Source organism: Gouania willdenowi, chromosome 17, assembly GCF_900634775.1.
Source record: "Gouania willdenowi chromosome 17, fGouWil2.1, whole genome shotgun sequence".
Taxonomy (NCBI): domain Eukaryota; kingdom Metazoa; phylum Chordata; class Actinopteri; order Blenniiformes; family Gobiesocidae; genus Gouania; species Gouania willdenowi.
The window spans coordinates 23,683,818-23,698,087 of record NC_041060.1 but is presented as its reverse complement, the minus strand read 5'-3'; the positions used below and the strand labels follow the sequence as shown (position 1 = coordinate 23,698,087).

The following is a 14,270-nucleotide window of genomic DNA, read 5'->3' as shown; positions in this document are numbered from 1 at the left end:
TGGAACACAAACTCACTTTGTCCTGCAGTGACCCACAAGCTGCAGCTCTGACGTCAGAGACTCGTATAATCGCTCAGACCTTGAAACGTTGACCAGCAGCAGATAGCATCACCCATTAAAGAGCTGGACTTTGTCTTTCGCACACATACACACGCACACATACACACGCACTCACACAATTGTTCCTTCTTGAACACAAGTGTTTCCTCCTGGTTTCTGCTTTGTAAGCAGCTGTTGTGTAATGTTTCCTGTTTCTGTGTCACACTGTTTTTGTTAACTCTGCATGTATGTGTGTGTGTGTGTGTGTGGTTTTCTGCATGTGTGTGTGTGGGGGGGGTCAGAGGTCAGAGGTAGGCCGTGTTGAGGCGTGGTTGGTGCTGACAGACTCTAGCCTGCAGGAAGATCACAGCGATGCTCCGACACGTCGGACGCTGCCTCTCTGCATCAAACCGTCCTGCGTGGTGACGTCCAGCGTCCTCGTTGCACTCCACTCCACCGCCGTTCACCACATGGTGTTCAGAGACGCTTTCACAGAACACGGTATACACTGTTCACTCACTAAGCATCACTACCTTGGTTAGATCTATGCACAAAGCCACAGTTTGCAGGACAATTGCAACAACATGCTTACAGCATCTTTGTAGGACTATTTTTGTCCCTAGATGTGATGACACAAAGAGGGAAGGAGATAAAAAATTAGTTTATGTGGGATGGGGTGTATTGGTTTACTTTGTGATCATTATAACAGGTGTCTGCTGTATTGCTGTCACTCAGTGTTTAGATTATTCTGAACCACTTGTTTACACAATGCAATAAAAAACACTTTTCAAACCAGTGGTTCTCAACCTTTTCTGCCCATGACCCCCAAAATAAAGGCTCCAGAGACCGGGGACCCCCACTGTACCTGAAGGTGGTTGAACACAGACAACGTTTGAAGAACAGTCATGTGGAGACAGGGCCATAAGGATGAATAAAGTCAGAAAAATAATATCCACTGTTATCCAGTCATCTAATCATCCTAAAATTGTAAATCCTTGTATTAATCAGAAATAAAATGGGTTAAAAGTGACCATTAATGGTGAAAAACCACAGAAATTAGTTAAAATTGCAACTTGGAGTGGCCAAAAACAGACAAAAAAAGTGATGAAAAAAGGGTTCAGAGTGTTATTATTGGAACAATGAGTTGAAACTGGCAAATATTGGGCATGACAAACTGTGAATGTGGTTAAATTGACAAAAATAAGCATGAAGTATTGTGAAAAAAGGTTATTCATATGTTTTCACTCTGTGCAGTGGCTGTTTGATATTCCTTAAGTGGTTTCTATGGTGACAGATAATGGAAGATGTTTTCCCTCCTCTGTGTGGGAATGTGTGTGTGTGGCCACCATCACAGCTTTAGTGTGTGTGTGTGTGTCTCCTCAGGTCTTCTCCTCTGCACTGAGCAGTCAGTGGTCCATCTCTGTGTATCAGACTCTGAAGCCCCCGTCCTTCCTTTACCTGTGAGACTGGATCCTCTCAGCCCGCAGGCCTCGCCCTGCTCGCTCTGCACCGTCAAAGGTCTGACTGCGCTATTTTCATTAATCATGCACTATTATTCTAATATTTTTATTAAATCTTTGAAGCATGACAATCAACTAACAATTCCTTCATTACATTATTTTCTTTTTTTTTTTGGACTGAATACAAAGGGAAATAAAAAGCAAAAACAAAACAGGAGTGCTACCTGTTGGTATCCACCAAATTTAACTAATTATTAGTTTCAACCTTTTAAAAATGGGAGATCAAGGGGTGCCAAACCTTCTCAAACTCTCCAAGCTTCATGCACTATTTGTCTTAATTAATAATACTTGTTTCTCATCATATTTTTTAATTTATATTTTGTCCTGTAACAAAAGTAAAGTGCATATAATATTTAAAGTTTATTACATTTTATGGATACTACTGTTATTTTTGTCATGTTTAGTTTTTATTTTCTCGAGATACATATTTTTTCTAAAATAAATTAGGTAAATTTATCAAAATTGTATTGATATTTGCTCTCAAGTGTGCACCAATGGTTTTTGTCCTTTCAATTTTTAAATAAATGTATATTCATTTCAGATTTATATTATTTTCAACAAAATAATTCAAGTGAATATATATATTAATTTAGATTAGATACACTGTTAATGTTTGCTGTAACTTGAATCATGCACTATTATTTTCAATTGTAGTTAACATTATCTATTTTTATATTGAAATTTTTTATTTTATTTTATATTTATACTGTATATTTTTTATAAGAATAATTAACAGATATATTCCTTTGAATTTACTATACCACTATTTTTTGTCTTTTAAATATATTTTTTTCATATATTTCTTATTTGTTCAGCTATTTATTTTTTAAATATTAATTTCCATAAAACATTTACAAGTGACCAGTCTTACAGTACATATCAGCGCTGGCTGAGCAGGGTCAAAGGGTAATGAGGTGGGTCAATGTTATCAGGTCTACTTATCTTTACAAACGCTTTTATCAGAGCGATAGGGATCGTGCATACTTCAGTGTCACTTCCCTGCACTGTTGTAGGCGTGTCCCTAAATCAGGCATGGTGTAGCCTTGGCGTAAAAGTAACAGTTGACAGTGGATCGGCACGGTCCGAGCACAGTGGTTGTCCTTGTGAGATAGCTAGATGAGCTCCTAGTGAGGAACATCTCTCATACCACTATAGTCCCAGACTGTGTTCAAAATCACATACTTACTTACTGTACACCACACACTCAGTGAGTAAATACTGTACACTACCTTTCTGAAACTGTGAGCTACTTCATAGGTACTGAATAGTCTGAAATTAGGAATTAGAAAAGCACTTTTTCAGTATTAAATTTTCACTGTTTCTCTTTAAATAGAGGCTAAGATCATAAGTGAGTCTAGCAGTAACTTTAAAAGGTTGGAAATGTTTTAGTTTCAACATTAAACACTTTATTTCTCCTAATTTTTGCAATTGTTTTGATTTCATAGAAAATTATCATCTTCCTATTTTACTGGCAAGCAACAAACAGCTTTTACCTAATCGTTGTAAAATGTAACAATGACATCATTTTACCAAAATCCACCTTGTGTTTTTAAAAATACATGTATATATCTATATATATACAGTATATAATCATATTATATATATATATATATATATACAGTATATAATCATATTATATATATATATATATATACAGTATATAATCATTATATATATATATATATATACAGTATATAATCATATTCTATTTAACATAGCCTATATACCACTGACCATACACCAAATGCGCAGCAATTAATAACATTTGTCACAATGTTTCAGTGATAATAAACATTTAAAGATGGTTAATTTAATACAAGAACTTTATCAAGTATGGCAGTATTTTACTCTACTAAATACTAATTACATCTGTATTTATCTTTGTGAGTCTGAATCCTGGAAAGTAAATCAGATTTTGGATGGAGCTCATTGGTGACTAGAGCCCGCGGGCACCATGTTGGGGAACCTGGTCTACCATATACTATTAGGATGATGTCTGTTCCCACTGAAGTATACTTCCAAGTTTCACAAGATGCATTTCAAACCTACAACAATAAAAACCTGAAGAACACTGAGGCTAAATATCTGAGTTGATTCTCCACCTTTGAAAGCTCTGAAAACAATTTAAGTGAGAAAGTGACCAAGTAGAATATCAACATGTGGTCATTTCATCCATAAAACTCACAGAAAAAAACATTTCACACCAACATTGTGCTGCTGACAAAACTTCTGGTTAACTTCAAAACAAGAGCCCTATTTACAAAAACTGTTAAAAACTAATGGAAGACAAGAAGAGATGCTTTTATTTTGAAAAGGGGGATGCTTGACTTTTAGCTTGAAGCCGGTCCCAAGACGATTTTACGTTCCTCTCGCAATGCATCATGGGGCGGTTGAGTATGACTAGTGTGCTCACTGTGCAAAAATGCCCCTATATAGCAGTGGTTTCCAAACAGGGGTACGTGTATCCCTAGGGGTACAGGAGCACATTGCATGGGTACTCGGAAAGATTTAACAGCTAATTAAAATAATGTGGAAATGTTCCTAATTCTTATTTGGACAAATTCACCACAAACTACCATATATATATAAATTTGACTTTAAATTCCACAAATTTAAATTCATAGATGAAGCCTTTGGGAACCAATGTTCTAGACACAGTTAAGGGTTTAGGGGAGCCCACTGTTCCACAAATGAAAAAGCATGTCAAATTATGGAGAGGGTACTTAAGAAGGGGTACATGGCACAAAGAAGATTGTGAAACACTGCTACTGTATATAGTATACATCTGGGTGTTTCTCACGTACTCTATCTTTGCATACTATCTAATGTGAATGCACTACATACTCATTTTGATTGACTTGGTATGAGTACCCAGCCATGTGCCATTGTCCTTATTTTAACCTGTGTGTCTGTGTGCGGTGGACGGGGTTTGTATGGGGTGGGTGGGTTTTTATTTTTTTTTAAACTCTGTAAAAGCACTTTGAGCTGCATTTTATTGTATGAAAAGCACTTTTTTTTTTAATAAATGAAGATGGATTTGATTTGATTTAGTATGTTAGTATGGGATTTTGAACACAGCCCCAGATTCAGGCCAAATAAGCGACAAACAGCTGATATTTTTATCACCTTGATATGGTTTGATTTGTGTCCACAGCACACTTTTTGATCCGCTCCCCCACACTTACAGAGCTGCTTGTTTTTGATGCACCATACCTCTGATAATAGTGAGGATTTGATTTTCAGCAGTACGAACAGGGTGAAGGTCTCTGAATGTCTTCCCAGTGCTTCAAGGCCTTCATCAACCTATCATGCTTTACGAGCCATTCAATATGGCAACCTCCTGCCTCTTTAATTCTAAATAAAACGTATCTTTAAAAGATAGTAAGGATTATGGGTCAATAAAAGACATTTATTAATAAAGATCGTCTAATAAGTACATTTAGAATCTTTCAGGCTGAATCTGTTTCTGATGCTTCAAACGTACGACCTCCCTCGTAATGTCGGAGTGAAGCCGCGGTGCCGATAACAAGAGCATCTGCTGCCTTCAGGTCAAAGGTCAAGCTGTGACCCTCTGTGTGTGGACATGTTGTCTCAGGTGGCCCTTCAAAATAAAACACTCTCATGGTGTTTTGCTCTGGTGCACCTGAGGGAAACACTCTCGGGCAGCTCCGGGTGTTCAGTTCAGTTTAGTTCAATGTATTAATACACACACACACACACACAACCATATAACCATATCTCTACACAAATTGCACACACATGTCTGTAAGCACTCTGGGAGCTTAATTGACGCAACTTGACTTGAAGTTTTCCTCCCTTGTTCTTTTTTCGTACATTTTTCTCCGTGTAACTCTTCCCACAGTTTTAGACTAATTTTAACTATTAGGGCGTCAAAAAGTAAAAGAAAAATCTAAATGTATATTTTCTGTCTTTTGGCGTCTTAAAGTTTTATATTTCTAATTAAATGTTCATTAAATGTTCACAAGATCGCGGGTACAAGCGGCCGAAATGAGTTTCCTCCGTAGGGTGGCTGGGCTCTCCCTTAGAGATAGGGTGAGAAGCTCAGTCATTCGGGAGGGGCTCAAAGTAGAGTCGCTGCTCCTCCGCATCGAGAAGAGCCAGATGAGGTGGCTCGGGCACCTAATTAGGATGCCCCCTGGATGCCTCCCTAGTGAGGCGTTCAGGGCACGTCCCTCCGGAAGGAGGCCCCGGGACACGATGGAGAGACTATATCTCTCGGCTGGCCTGGGAACGTCTCGGGGTCCCCCCGGAAGAGCTGGAGGAAGTGGCCGGGGAGAGGGAAGTCTGGGCCTCCCTACTGAGGATGCTGCCCCTGCATCATTCTACATCAAATGATATAGCTTTTGCCATGGCAACACTGTATAAATTTGGCCAACTAATGCATTTAAAGTGACTGGAACAACAAGGTGTTTTCTGCCCTGATTTCCCCATGTAGGGTTTGACAAGGTTGCTCCGCCCACCGAGGTACATACGTCATTCTCACTTGCATTTTCCCAGGAAGTGCAGTTTGTCTAGTGCACGTGTCAAACTCAAGGCCCGGAGGCCAAATTTGGCCCTTATGAGCATCGAATGTGGCCCACAGGAGTAAGTAAAAACTAAAAGAAAAAACCATGAATCATTGTGTAAATGACCAACTAGTTCAGTTGTCGACATCTCAGCTCCTCCAAATACACACGTTTAATGAAACTCCACAATATTTGCAGGGCTCTAAGTTTTCCCGTGCTTAAATCACACAATAGTAATGATTTTGAAATCTCTCTCATATTTTCTCTATAAACTATTCCAGAAAATAACTTCAAATGAAATTAAAATTGGTCAAAAAAATCAAGAATATTTTGACATGGAGATGCTGCAGGGAACAATGTCTGTCGTGTGCTTGGTTATTGTCGGTGCCTTACATACTTATCTTTCTCAGATGCAAATACAAACTAGGGCACAATGTTGTTGAGATCACTCGTTTTTTCATTTGTTATCTGTTTTCCACTTTCACTCAAGCTCATTTTAGTTCAAGGGGCCGAGTAGTTCGACACCCCTGGTCTAGTGTATGATGTTTAACATTTGACTAAATCTGTAGCTTTAATGTATGTGGCACGTGTGGGTGCGTGTCATAGAAGTTCAGCATGTGCTGCTACTTTAATCTGTTTCCATCTGAGATAACACTGAACAGGATGAGTTTATCTCTGTTACACACAGCTCCTTTTTTCGTTTAGAGCTTAAAAATATCGAGATCTGTTGATGATGTCTGTGTAGCGACCACAGCAGTTTGTACTGAAGCTGGGTTTTTTTTATTTATTTTTTACGTGTGTGCAGGAGTGGTGGTGGGCGTGGACGAGAGCACAGCCTTCTCATGGTCGGTGTGCAGCCACTGTGGTAGCGAGGACTTGAAGATGTCGACTGAAACACTGTACGCTTGTTTCATTTGGTTAAGTTCCACCATGTGCAGAAATGAGGGTTTTTCCAATGATATACATGATAATATGTAACCTACACATCAGAATCAGAAATGTTTTAATGGCTAAGTACAGTTTTTTTGGCTTGGGAGTCGGTGCGCGAAACAAAAAACAAAGAAAACAAGAACAAAGGAACAAGCCAGCAAAACAAAGAAACAACCCAGCAACAATAATAATAATAATGATAAATATAAAGGATGAGCTGTAGTGCTGAGTGTTGCTGGGTGCTGTTGATTAGCCTGGTGGTTGTAAAAGCTCATCATGTATCACTGAAGCATTAAATAACAAATACAGCCACAACTTTCTTAGACCGTCATCACAAAACGTCATCAACCTTTCTTCATGGGTGTCCGATTTACTGACGAACACCAGTAAAACCACTATAAACATTAAAGCTGATATCTGGAGTTTCTAAGAAACATCTCAATGTCCTGCCCTAAACAGCCTCACTTCCTCCCCCTGCCTCTCCCAATCTACCAGAAGTTACGCCTCTACTTTTCTGCACATGCATCATGGACATAATAAGGTTGCATTGGGTCACATTGATATAGGTCTATGGGTCAGGTAAGAGCCAAAATCATATTTACCTGTTTATAGTTGTGAGGCGCGGCCTTGTTTGACCACCGGCAGTAGACCAAAGTAAAATACTAGTTAGGTATTTTTTTGCATTTCAAAAGAATGATACATAAACATAGATTTCTCAGAAACTCCAGATATCAGCTTTAAAGCCATATTTCCTGAGGGATATCACTAGTTTAATAATGTCTGCCATTAATGGAGAGGAAAGCGTTCACACCGTGGGTTATTTTTGCAGTGAAACATAATGAACAAATCAGAGTTTCACTGGTGTTTTGGTGAAACTGGTGTCCATTTTAAGTAATGACTGACTTCTGTGCACAACCAGTTAACACTCACACTTAGTCACCAGTTAACATGATCACCAGTTGGATTTCAACTATCACTCATCAGCAGTTCTGCTCGTGTTTGTTTCTCTGTCAACTACTTTATGGAGATTTTGGCAAACTAGTTGCTACTCAACAACACCAGTTGCGCTGCAGTGTCTGCCAAAGATCCTATATTAATGTAGGATTATGCTGCATGTCCTCTTTCAGTGCTGAGGTTTTCCACTGAGGTTTCAGCACATGAAGGAATAACACAGTGGTTGGTAAAAAAAAGTACAAGAAAATTCAGCGATTCCACAAAATAGTTGGTTCAAAGGGAGGGACAATAAGTGCAGCCTCAGCAGAGGAGCTGAAGAGCCGCATGTGGCTCAGGAGCTGCAGGTTTAAAGCCAGTATTTTGAGCTGTGCAGACCTTTAAATAAGGTCAACATGATATTTGACACAAGCACACTTTGAGGGCCTTTCCTCCTCACATGTTTCCTGTCCTCAGTCAGAACTTTCACTGTGTCTCCTGCCGTTCATCGATGGATGAGCCGCAGACAAACATTCAACTGGAGGTGTTTCTGAGATGTCCTTCTCTGACCGACTGCATAGTGAAAGTGAAGGTGAACATAAAGAAGTGTAAAGACAGGAATGCTCTCCAGTATTTGGCCTAACTTGATGCTTTTATTTTGGAAATTTCTCCAGTAGTATTTGGCCTAATCTAATAGTTTTATTTTGAAATGTCCTCGTCCAGCTGCAGCAGACGACCATCCTGTCTGTTTTAAGTGATGCAGCAGTGCACAGCCCTGAGGTTTGTTTACTCATTCTCTTCTAGTTTGTGTAGCTATTCTAAACCTTAGTGGATAAAAATGAAATGTACTGACACTCCTTATGTAGACTTTGTCCCAGATGTGAAAACCAATGTCTCTGTGTCTGGTTCGTGTCTGCCGTCTGTCCCAGTTCTCAGGGTTAGACGTGGACAGCGTCCTGGGGAAGGAGCTCGGCCCTCTCCCCGTCTTCGTTCGTGCACTCAGCAGGACGCCATCGCTGTGGATCGGCCTGGACGAGGTCGTGTCCCTCTGAGGCCAGCCTCGGCATGTTTGTGTTGATACGTGATCCTGCTGGCGGGCCTGGGCCGAGGCTGGACCGGCGCCCGTCAACATGACCTGCTGCTCTGGATTCAGACCTTGGCAGGAGGAAGAGTTCGTCCTGTGTTCAGGAAACGAAGGGGGAACGTTTGGGTTTAAAGATGTTCAGTTTCAACAAGGTCTCACGTGACGAGAGTGAAAACCTTCAAGTGATTACACTCCAAATGTTGTCGTTTAGGAATAAAATCATTAGTCAATGATAAAGTGTAAAGTCATTTTTGTCAGCACACTGAAATTAAAAGGAAATGTAAGGATTACTGTAAAATAAAAGTGGGTGGGGTTCATATCAGAGACCCCATCAGGAGTAGATCCCACACAGCCCTCAGAGGAGACTCGTGGCTTTAAATCTGTTAAAAAAGTCATTTTGGTGCAAATTTTTAGTGAGAAAGTTGAGATAAATCAATGATATTGGATCAAAGTTGTTTATTACTTATTGGGTTTATTAAAAAAAAGTGTAATGTGTCAATATTTAAACTTATCACTCAAAAATTGTGCTAATAATGCCAAAGTAAAGTTGTGGGGATTACTATCAAAGAAGACTTTTAAGAATTAAAAACAATAATGATCTTACTTCTCAGGATTAGTGCTAGATTGAGGTAAAAGTCAAAATTGAGAATGAATCTGAATATTTGGTTTGAACTTGATATGAAAGGAGTCCAAGTATTGATTTTGCAGTTTGACGGTCCAGATTCTAAGTGTGAAATTACGTTTGCAGACTAGTCTTAAAGACAAAGTGGGAATTATAGCAGATTATCTCTACGGGTATTTTAATGGCTTTAAAATTTCTAGATTAAAGGGTAGATGAAGGCTTTAAATCAGGATGAGAAATGAATAGGTAGGAAAGCAGTTTGAATATTAGAATTGAAGATAACAGAATACACATTATTGGGATTATGATTGATTGATATTTAATTGATGATACAAGGGGTAAAACATTTGGATTAAGCCATAAAATCAGGATACAGAGCTTCAAGAGTAGTTAAATTTGCAGGTTACAGTGTCTGGAAGCTTCTGGTAACATTGTAAACTGGGATTATATGACAGGAACCAATAAACAGTTATGACGTACTAATAATACTCACATTTTAAAGTGTTTCCTATTCTTCAAATTCACAGATTGGTTGAGATTTTAAGAGTTTTAAAGCTAGGTTTAGTTGATAACTCTTACCCGTTTAAGTAGTGGAGTGATACTAGAAATAGATACCAGTAGAAATACTTTACAGTACATAAGTAGCTTCTAAAATGTGCATTTTATTTTTAGTTGATTTATGTCACACTTTCTGAAGACAACTGATACTTTAACGCCACTACATTCCCACATAATATCAAATGTACTTGTATTTTACTCTTTACTATAAAAGTAATCCCCACAATGTGTAGTTTGGGGACCAAACACCAGGTTGTGTTTTTAAGCTGCTCTTGAATGAAGATCATAACTTATTATACTGTCAGGTGTAAACAATGTGGGGACCAAACACCAGACTATTTAACAGTTTTTTTTAGGAGACAAAATATGAATAAATGCGATTTAATAAGCATGTACCTCTCAGTTTAGTCAACTTTTACTTTACTTCCTACAAATCCATTAAGTATATAGTTATTACTAAAGATACACACTGAGGTGTGTTTACAGTGTGGAGAACATAAACAAAGATAGTTTTCCAGCTGTATTTATTCCAGGCTCTAAAAACAGACACTGTGGTAACAACATAGAAAAGTTCTCATGCTCTCATACAAAGGTAAGATTATAAAACAGGTACCGCTTTAGAAATAATTTAATACACAAAAACATGGCAGCAACATCAACAAATGTCCATAATTCCAGTGCCATCACAGTCAGCTTACATCACATCTGGTACAGATGGCAAACGTCTCTGAGGTATGTGTCCGCCAAAGACCTCCGGGGGTCACCGGCTCTCCCCGGGCGGGAACGAGGCCCCGGGGGCCCGCTTGAAGAAGTCTCTGAGGCCGCTGAGCTCCCGGCTGAGCTGCTCGATGGTTTTATGGAGCTTCTCGTTGTCGTTGCTCAGCTCCACCAACCTCTGCTGCATATCCAGGTTCCTCTGCTTCGCCTTGTCCCGACTTTTACGCACCGCGATGTTGTTCCTCTCCCGCCGCTGTCGGTACTCCACGCTCAGCCGGTCCACTGATTTCTTCCCCGACTTCTCCCGGCCCGACTTCCGCGGGGACGCTCGGGGCGTGCACCCGGCGGAGGGCTCTGGAGTGGAGGGTGGAGTGGGCTGCCCGGTGGGGAGGCTGACGGAGGTCTGGGCGCAGGTTTGGATCTGGGAATGCAGAGACGAGGACGCGTCGCTGTCGCTCCAGTCCGACTCCTGCTTGATGGGCTGCAGGTTCAACAGCTCCATTTTCTCCTGCTTCACTGTGTTGAAAAGGTCCAGAAACAACTCGTCGTTGCACAGTTCCAGGTTCGGCACTGCCGTCATGGACTCGATGTACTGGCTGAAGTCAATGGCACTCTCGTCGTCGTACATGGCCGGGGCGCTGAGCTCCGCCATGCCGCCGCCACCCTCCGGGGCTCCGGCCGGTTTGCAGAGCCCGAGCTGCTGGGCGCACAGCCCGGAGCTCTCGTAGAAGTTGGCCGGCTCCAGGGCCCAGGCCGGCGGGGACACGCAGCGGGAGTCCCGGCTGTAGGTGTCACACATGGACCCTGTCCACGGCCCCGCGTGCTGAGTAAAGAGAGCCACCCTCAGGTATGACAGCTCCTCGTGCTCAGGTATCCTGTGTGTGTGCGCAGGCGCCTCGCTGTCTCACACTCTGTGAGTCAGTGTGTGTCTGTGGGTGTGTATTTGTATGTGTGTGCCTGTCAGGCTGCTGTCACCGCTCTCACGCGGAGGTTGCTCTCGCGCTCTGTTTTGTATCGGACTCCCTGACGTCACGCACGCCGCCCCCTCGTGGGCCACTCAGACCAGCGCACTGGTCACGTGGTATTGTTTTAGCCCCGCCCACCACTCAGCATGAATGAATGTTTACGTCGGGATACGTCACCTGCACGCGCGCTGTCAGTGTAAATAGACTTAATCGACCGGTTTAACTGTGTAGAACCGAACTGGACACACTGGTTTGACCTTTTCCTGACCAGTGTTGACTGATGGCTGACCATTTGAACTGGTTACTGACCAGTGATATTGACTAGTTTGATGTAAAAAAAAATACTTATCTGAATATTAGCTGACCTGTTACTTGCCAGCTGAACGGATTATTTATTGACCAGTTTGACAGTTTAATCACGAGCTTGGACAGTCAATTACTATTTTTGATTGATTGCTGACCAGTAACCAGTTATACTATTGAGTTATTTTCTACTGGCCAGTTTGTTTCTTATTTGACAGTTTTCTCACCATTAAACTACTGGTTTCTAGTTGGCTGTTGGTCTTTTGACTGGTTTAACACTTAGTTTTTCACTTATACTTTCTTTTTGTTCAGACCAGTTTTGGTTTGTTTCTCCATTCATTGTATTCTAAGTAGTAGTTAAGCTGGTTTGTGTTTGTTTGACTGGTTTTTCCTGACCTTTGACCTTAGATGTTTCAGTAATCTATCAGCAGTGATAACCCGTAAAACAACCAGTGATCATCACAGATATCAGCTGGTCAGTCTGAACTTTGGATCCTCACAGCTCTCAGTAATGTGACATTTCCTGGAAGTGTTCTCATGTGTTCATTCCTGGAAGTTTACCGTCAGACATCGCCACCCTGTGGTCACTGTGTGCAACTGCACGAGCTCCATTCAGTCATTCAGTTTTAGAGAAAAATCAGAGTTTCTTTGTTAATCCCAGGTGGAAATTGCTTTTGTTACAGCCACTTTATGAAAATTAAAATCACATAAGAATAAAAACGTTTAACAAAGAAGAAAAAAAGAATTAACGTTAAATAAGTGTATAATTAAAGGTGCAGTCTGCAACTCTTATAAAAGTGGCTTTTTGTCATATTTGCTAAAGTTGTCACTATGTAAGGACAGCTTTACATCAAACTAGTAGTTTGTGTGAAAAAAACAGGCTCAGTGTTACACCCACTTAAGGATTTAGCAATACAAAAGAAGCAGTCAAATAGGTAGGGAGATAGAATCTTTATTATTAAAACCAGTTCATAAAGATTAATAAGCCTCACCATACCAGACTCCCAGTTCAACTCTCAATTATGGTAACAGGATTGAGGGGGGGGGATATGGTTTCACAGCAATTACACACTGCAATTCAAATATTTCTCTCAACGAGTTTACACACATGAATATGCACGGCACACTTACACCCTTAAGGCCCCACCTGAATGCCTGACTGAGAGTTTACCGGGTATTGGTGACAAGGGGGGAGCACAAGTTCAAATAAAACGCAAAACAAAAAATGAATAAAGAGAAGAAAAAAATAGGAACTAGCCTCACGGGCAAAACCCAGCTATTTGCACCTGACCGGCTCACGTGTCAGGGCGGACTAGAACAAAGGAAACAAAGCCGAACTAATAAACAAAACAAACAAATTATTCTCAGCAAGAGCAGCGTATGGACCCCGATGCTCTGCAAAGAAAACATTAATAACCATAAAAAACACTTTAATACAAAAAAACATAAAAACATATCAATAAAAGATGAACTACAAACAAACTTTAAAATACCTGGTCTGTCGGTAGTCTGCCAACAACCAGCTGTATTCCACTCAAGCAGAGAACAAGCAGGGAAGCACATCTGAAATAATAAAGATGGTAAATGTCATGTGCAAGACACCAACACAACATACCATACACACACCAAACAGAATTTCCTTCCAGCTTTTCCTGCACCTTCTGTATGCTCATGTGGAATGAGGTGTGCACCTGCCCTATTCCACTGTCCTCATACCAATGGCTAAACAACCTGTGTTCTTCCTGCAGGTCACTATTTGTAGTGTTCTTAATTAGTGCACCTACCTAACACCTGTCACAAGTGTATGGTCTGGAGGAGTAGAACATGGAATGAGTGACTTTTCTGTTTGAAAGATAATTACTGTTGCTTGATTTACATTATGTTTAATTTGTAATCGTTACACTAGAACTCTGTGGTGCATGTGTTGTTCATGTGTGCGCAGCAGCCTCCGTGTGGGCTGCTGTAAGTGACACTGTGTTGTTGCTGCTGCTGCTGCTGAGGTGTGTGCACATTGAGAGAGAGAAGTGTTGCATTAATATGCTTTTAACAGTGCATGTCATATTACTGTGATGTTGC

At 40.6% G+C, this 14,270-nt stretch overlaps 2 protein-coding genes across 3 annotated transcripts in view; one reads left to right on the top strand and one right to left on the bottom strand.

Annotated features, from left to right (window-relative positions):
• Positions 1 to 9,266, top strand: part of spidr (scaffold protein involved in DNA repair) — a 57,058-nt gene extending 47,792 nt beyond the window's left edge. For both annotated transcript variants that reach the window (XM_028472826.1, XM_028472827.1), the window contains 6 exons: positions 342 to 540; positions 1,423 to 1,557; positions 6,891 to 6,984; positions 8,423 to 8,537; positions 8,669 to 8,725; positions 8,875 to 9,266. In XM_028472826.1, the coding sequence (XP_028328627.1) occupies positions 342 to 540; positions 1,423 to 1,557; positions 6,891 to 6,984; positions 8,423 to 8,537; positions 8,669 to 8,725; positions 8,875 to 8,997 (723 nt within the window). In that variant the 3' untranslated portion in view covers positions 8,998 to 9,266. The remainder of the gene's footprint in view (positions 1 to 341; positions 541 to 1,422; positions 1,558 to 6,890; positions 6,985 to 8,422; positions 8,538 to 8,668; positions 8,726 to 8,874) is intronic.
• Positions 9,267 to 10,716: 1,450 nt separating this feature from the next.
• cebpd (CCAAT enhancer binding protein delta) lies at positions 10,717 to 11,927 on the bottom strand. Its single transcript, XM_028473695.1, has one exon. It carries the CDS (start codon positions 11,723 to 11,725, stop codon positions 10,970 to 10,972), a length of 756 nt encoding a protein of 251 aa, XP_028329496.1. The 5' UTR covers positions 11,726 to 11,927; the 3' UTR covers positions 10,717 to 10,969.
• Between the last annotated feature and the right edge of the window lie 2,343 nt (positions 11,928 to 14,270).

Coding starts and splice junctions, on each gene's coding strand:
- cebpd (XM_028473695.1), bottom strand. CDS start 11,725: ATGTGTGACACCTACAGCCGGGACTCCCGCTGCGTGTCCCCGCCGGCC.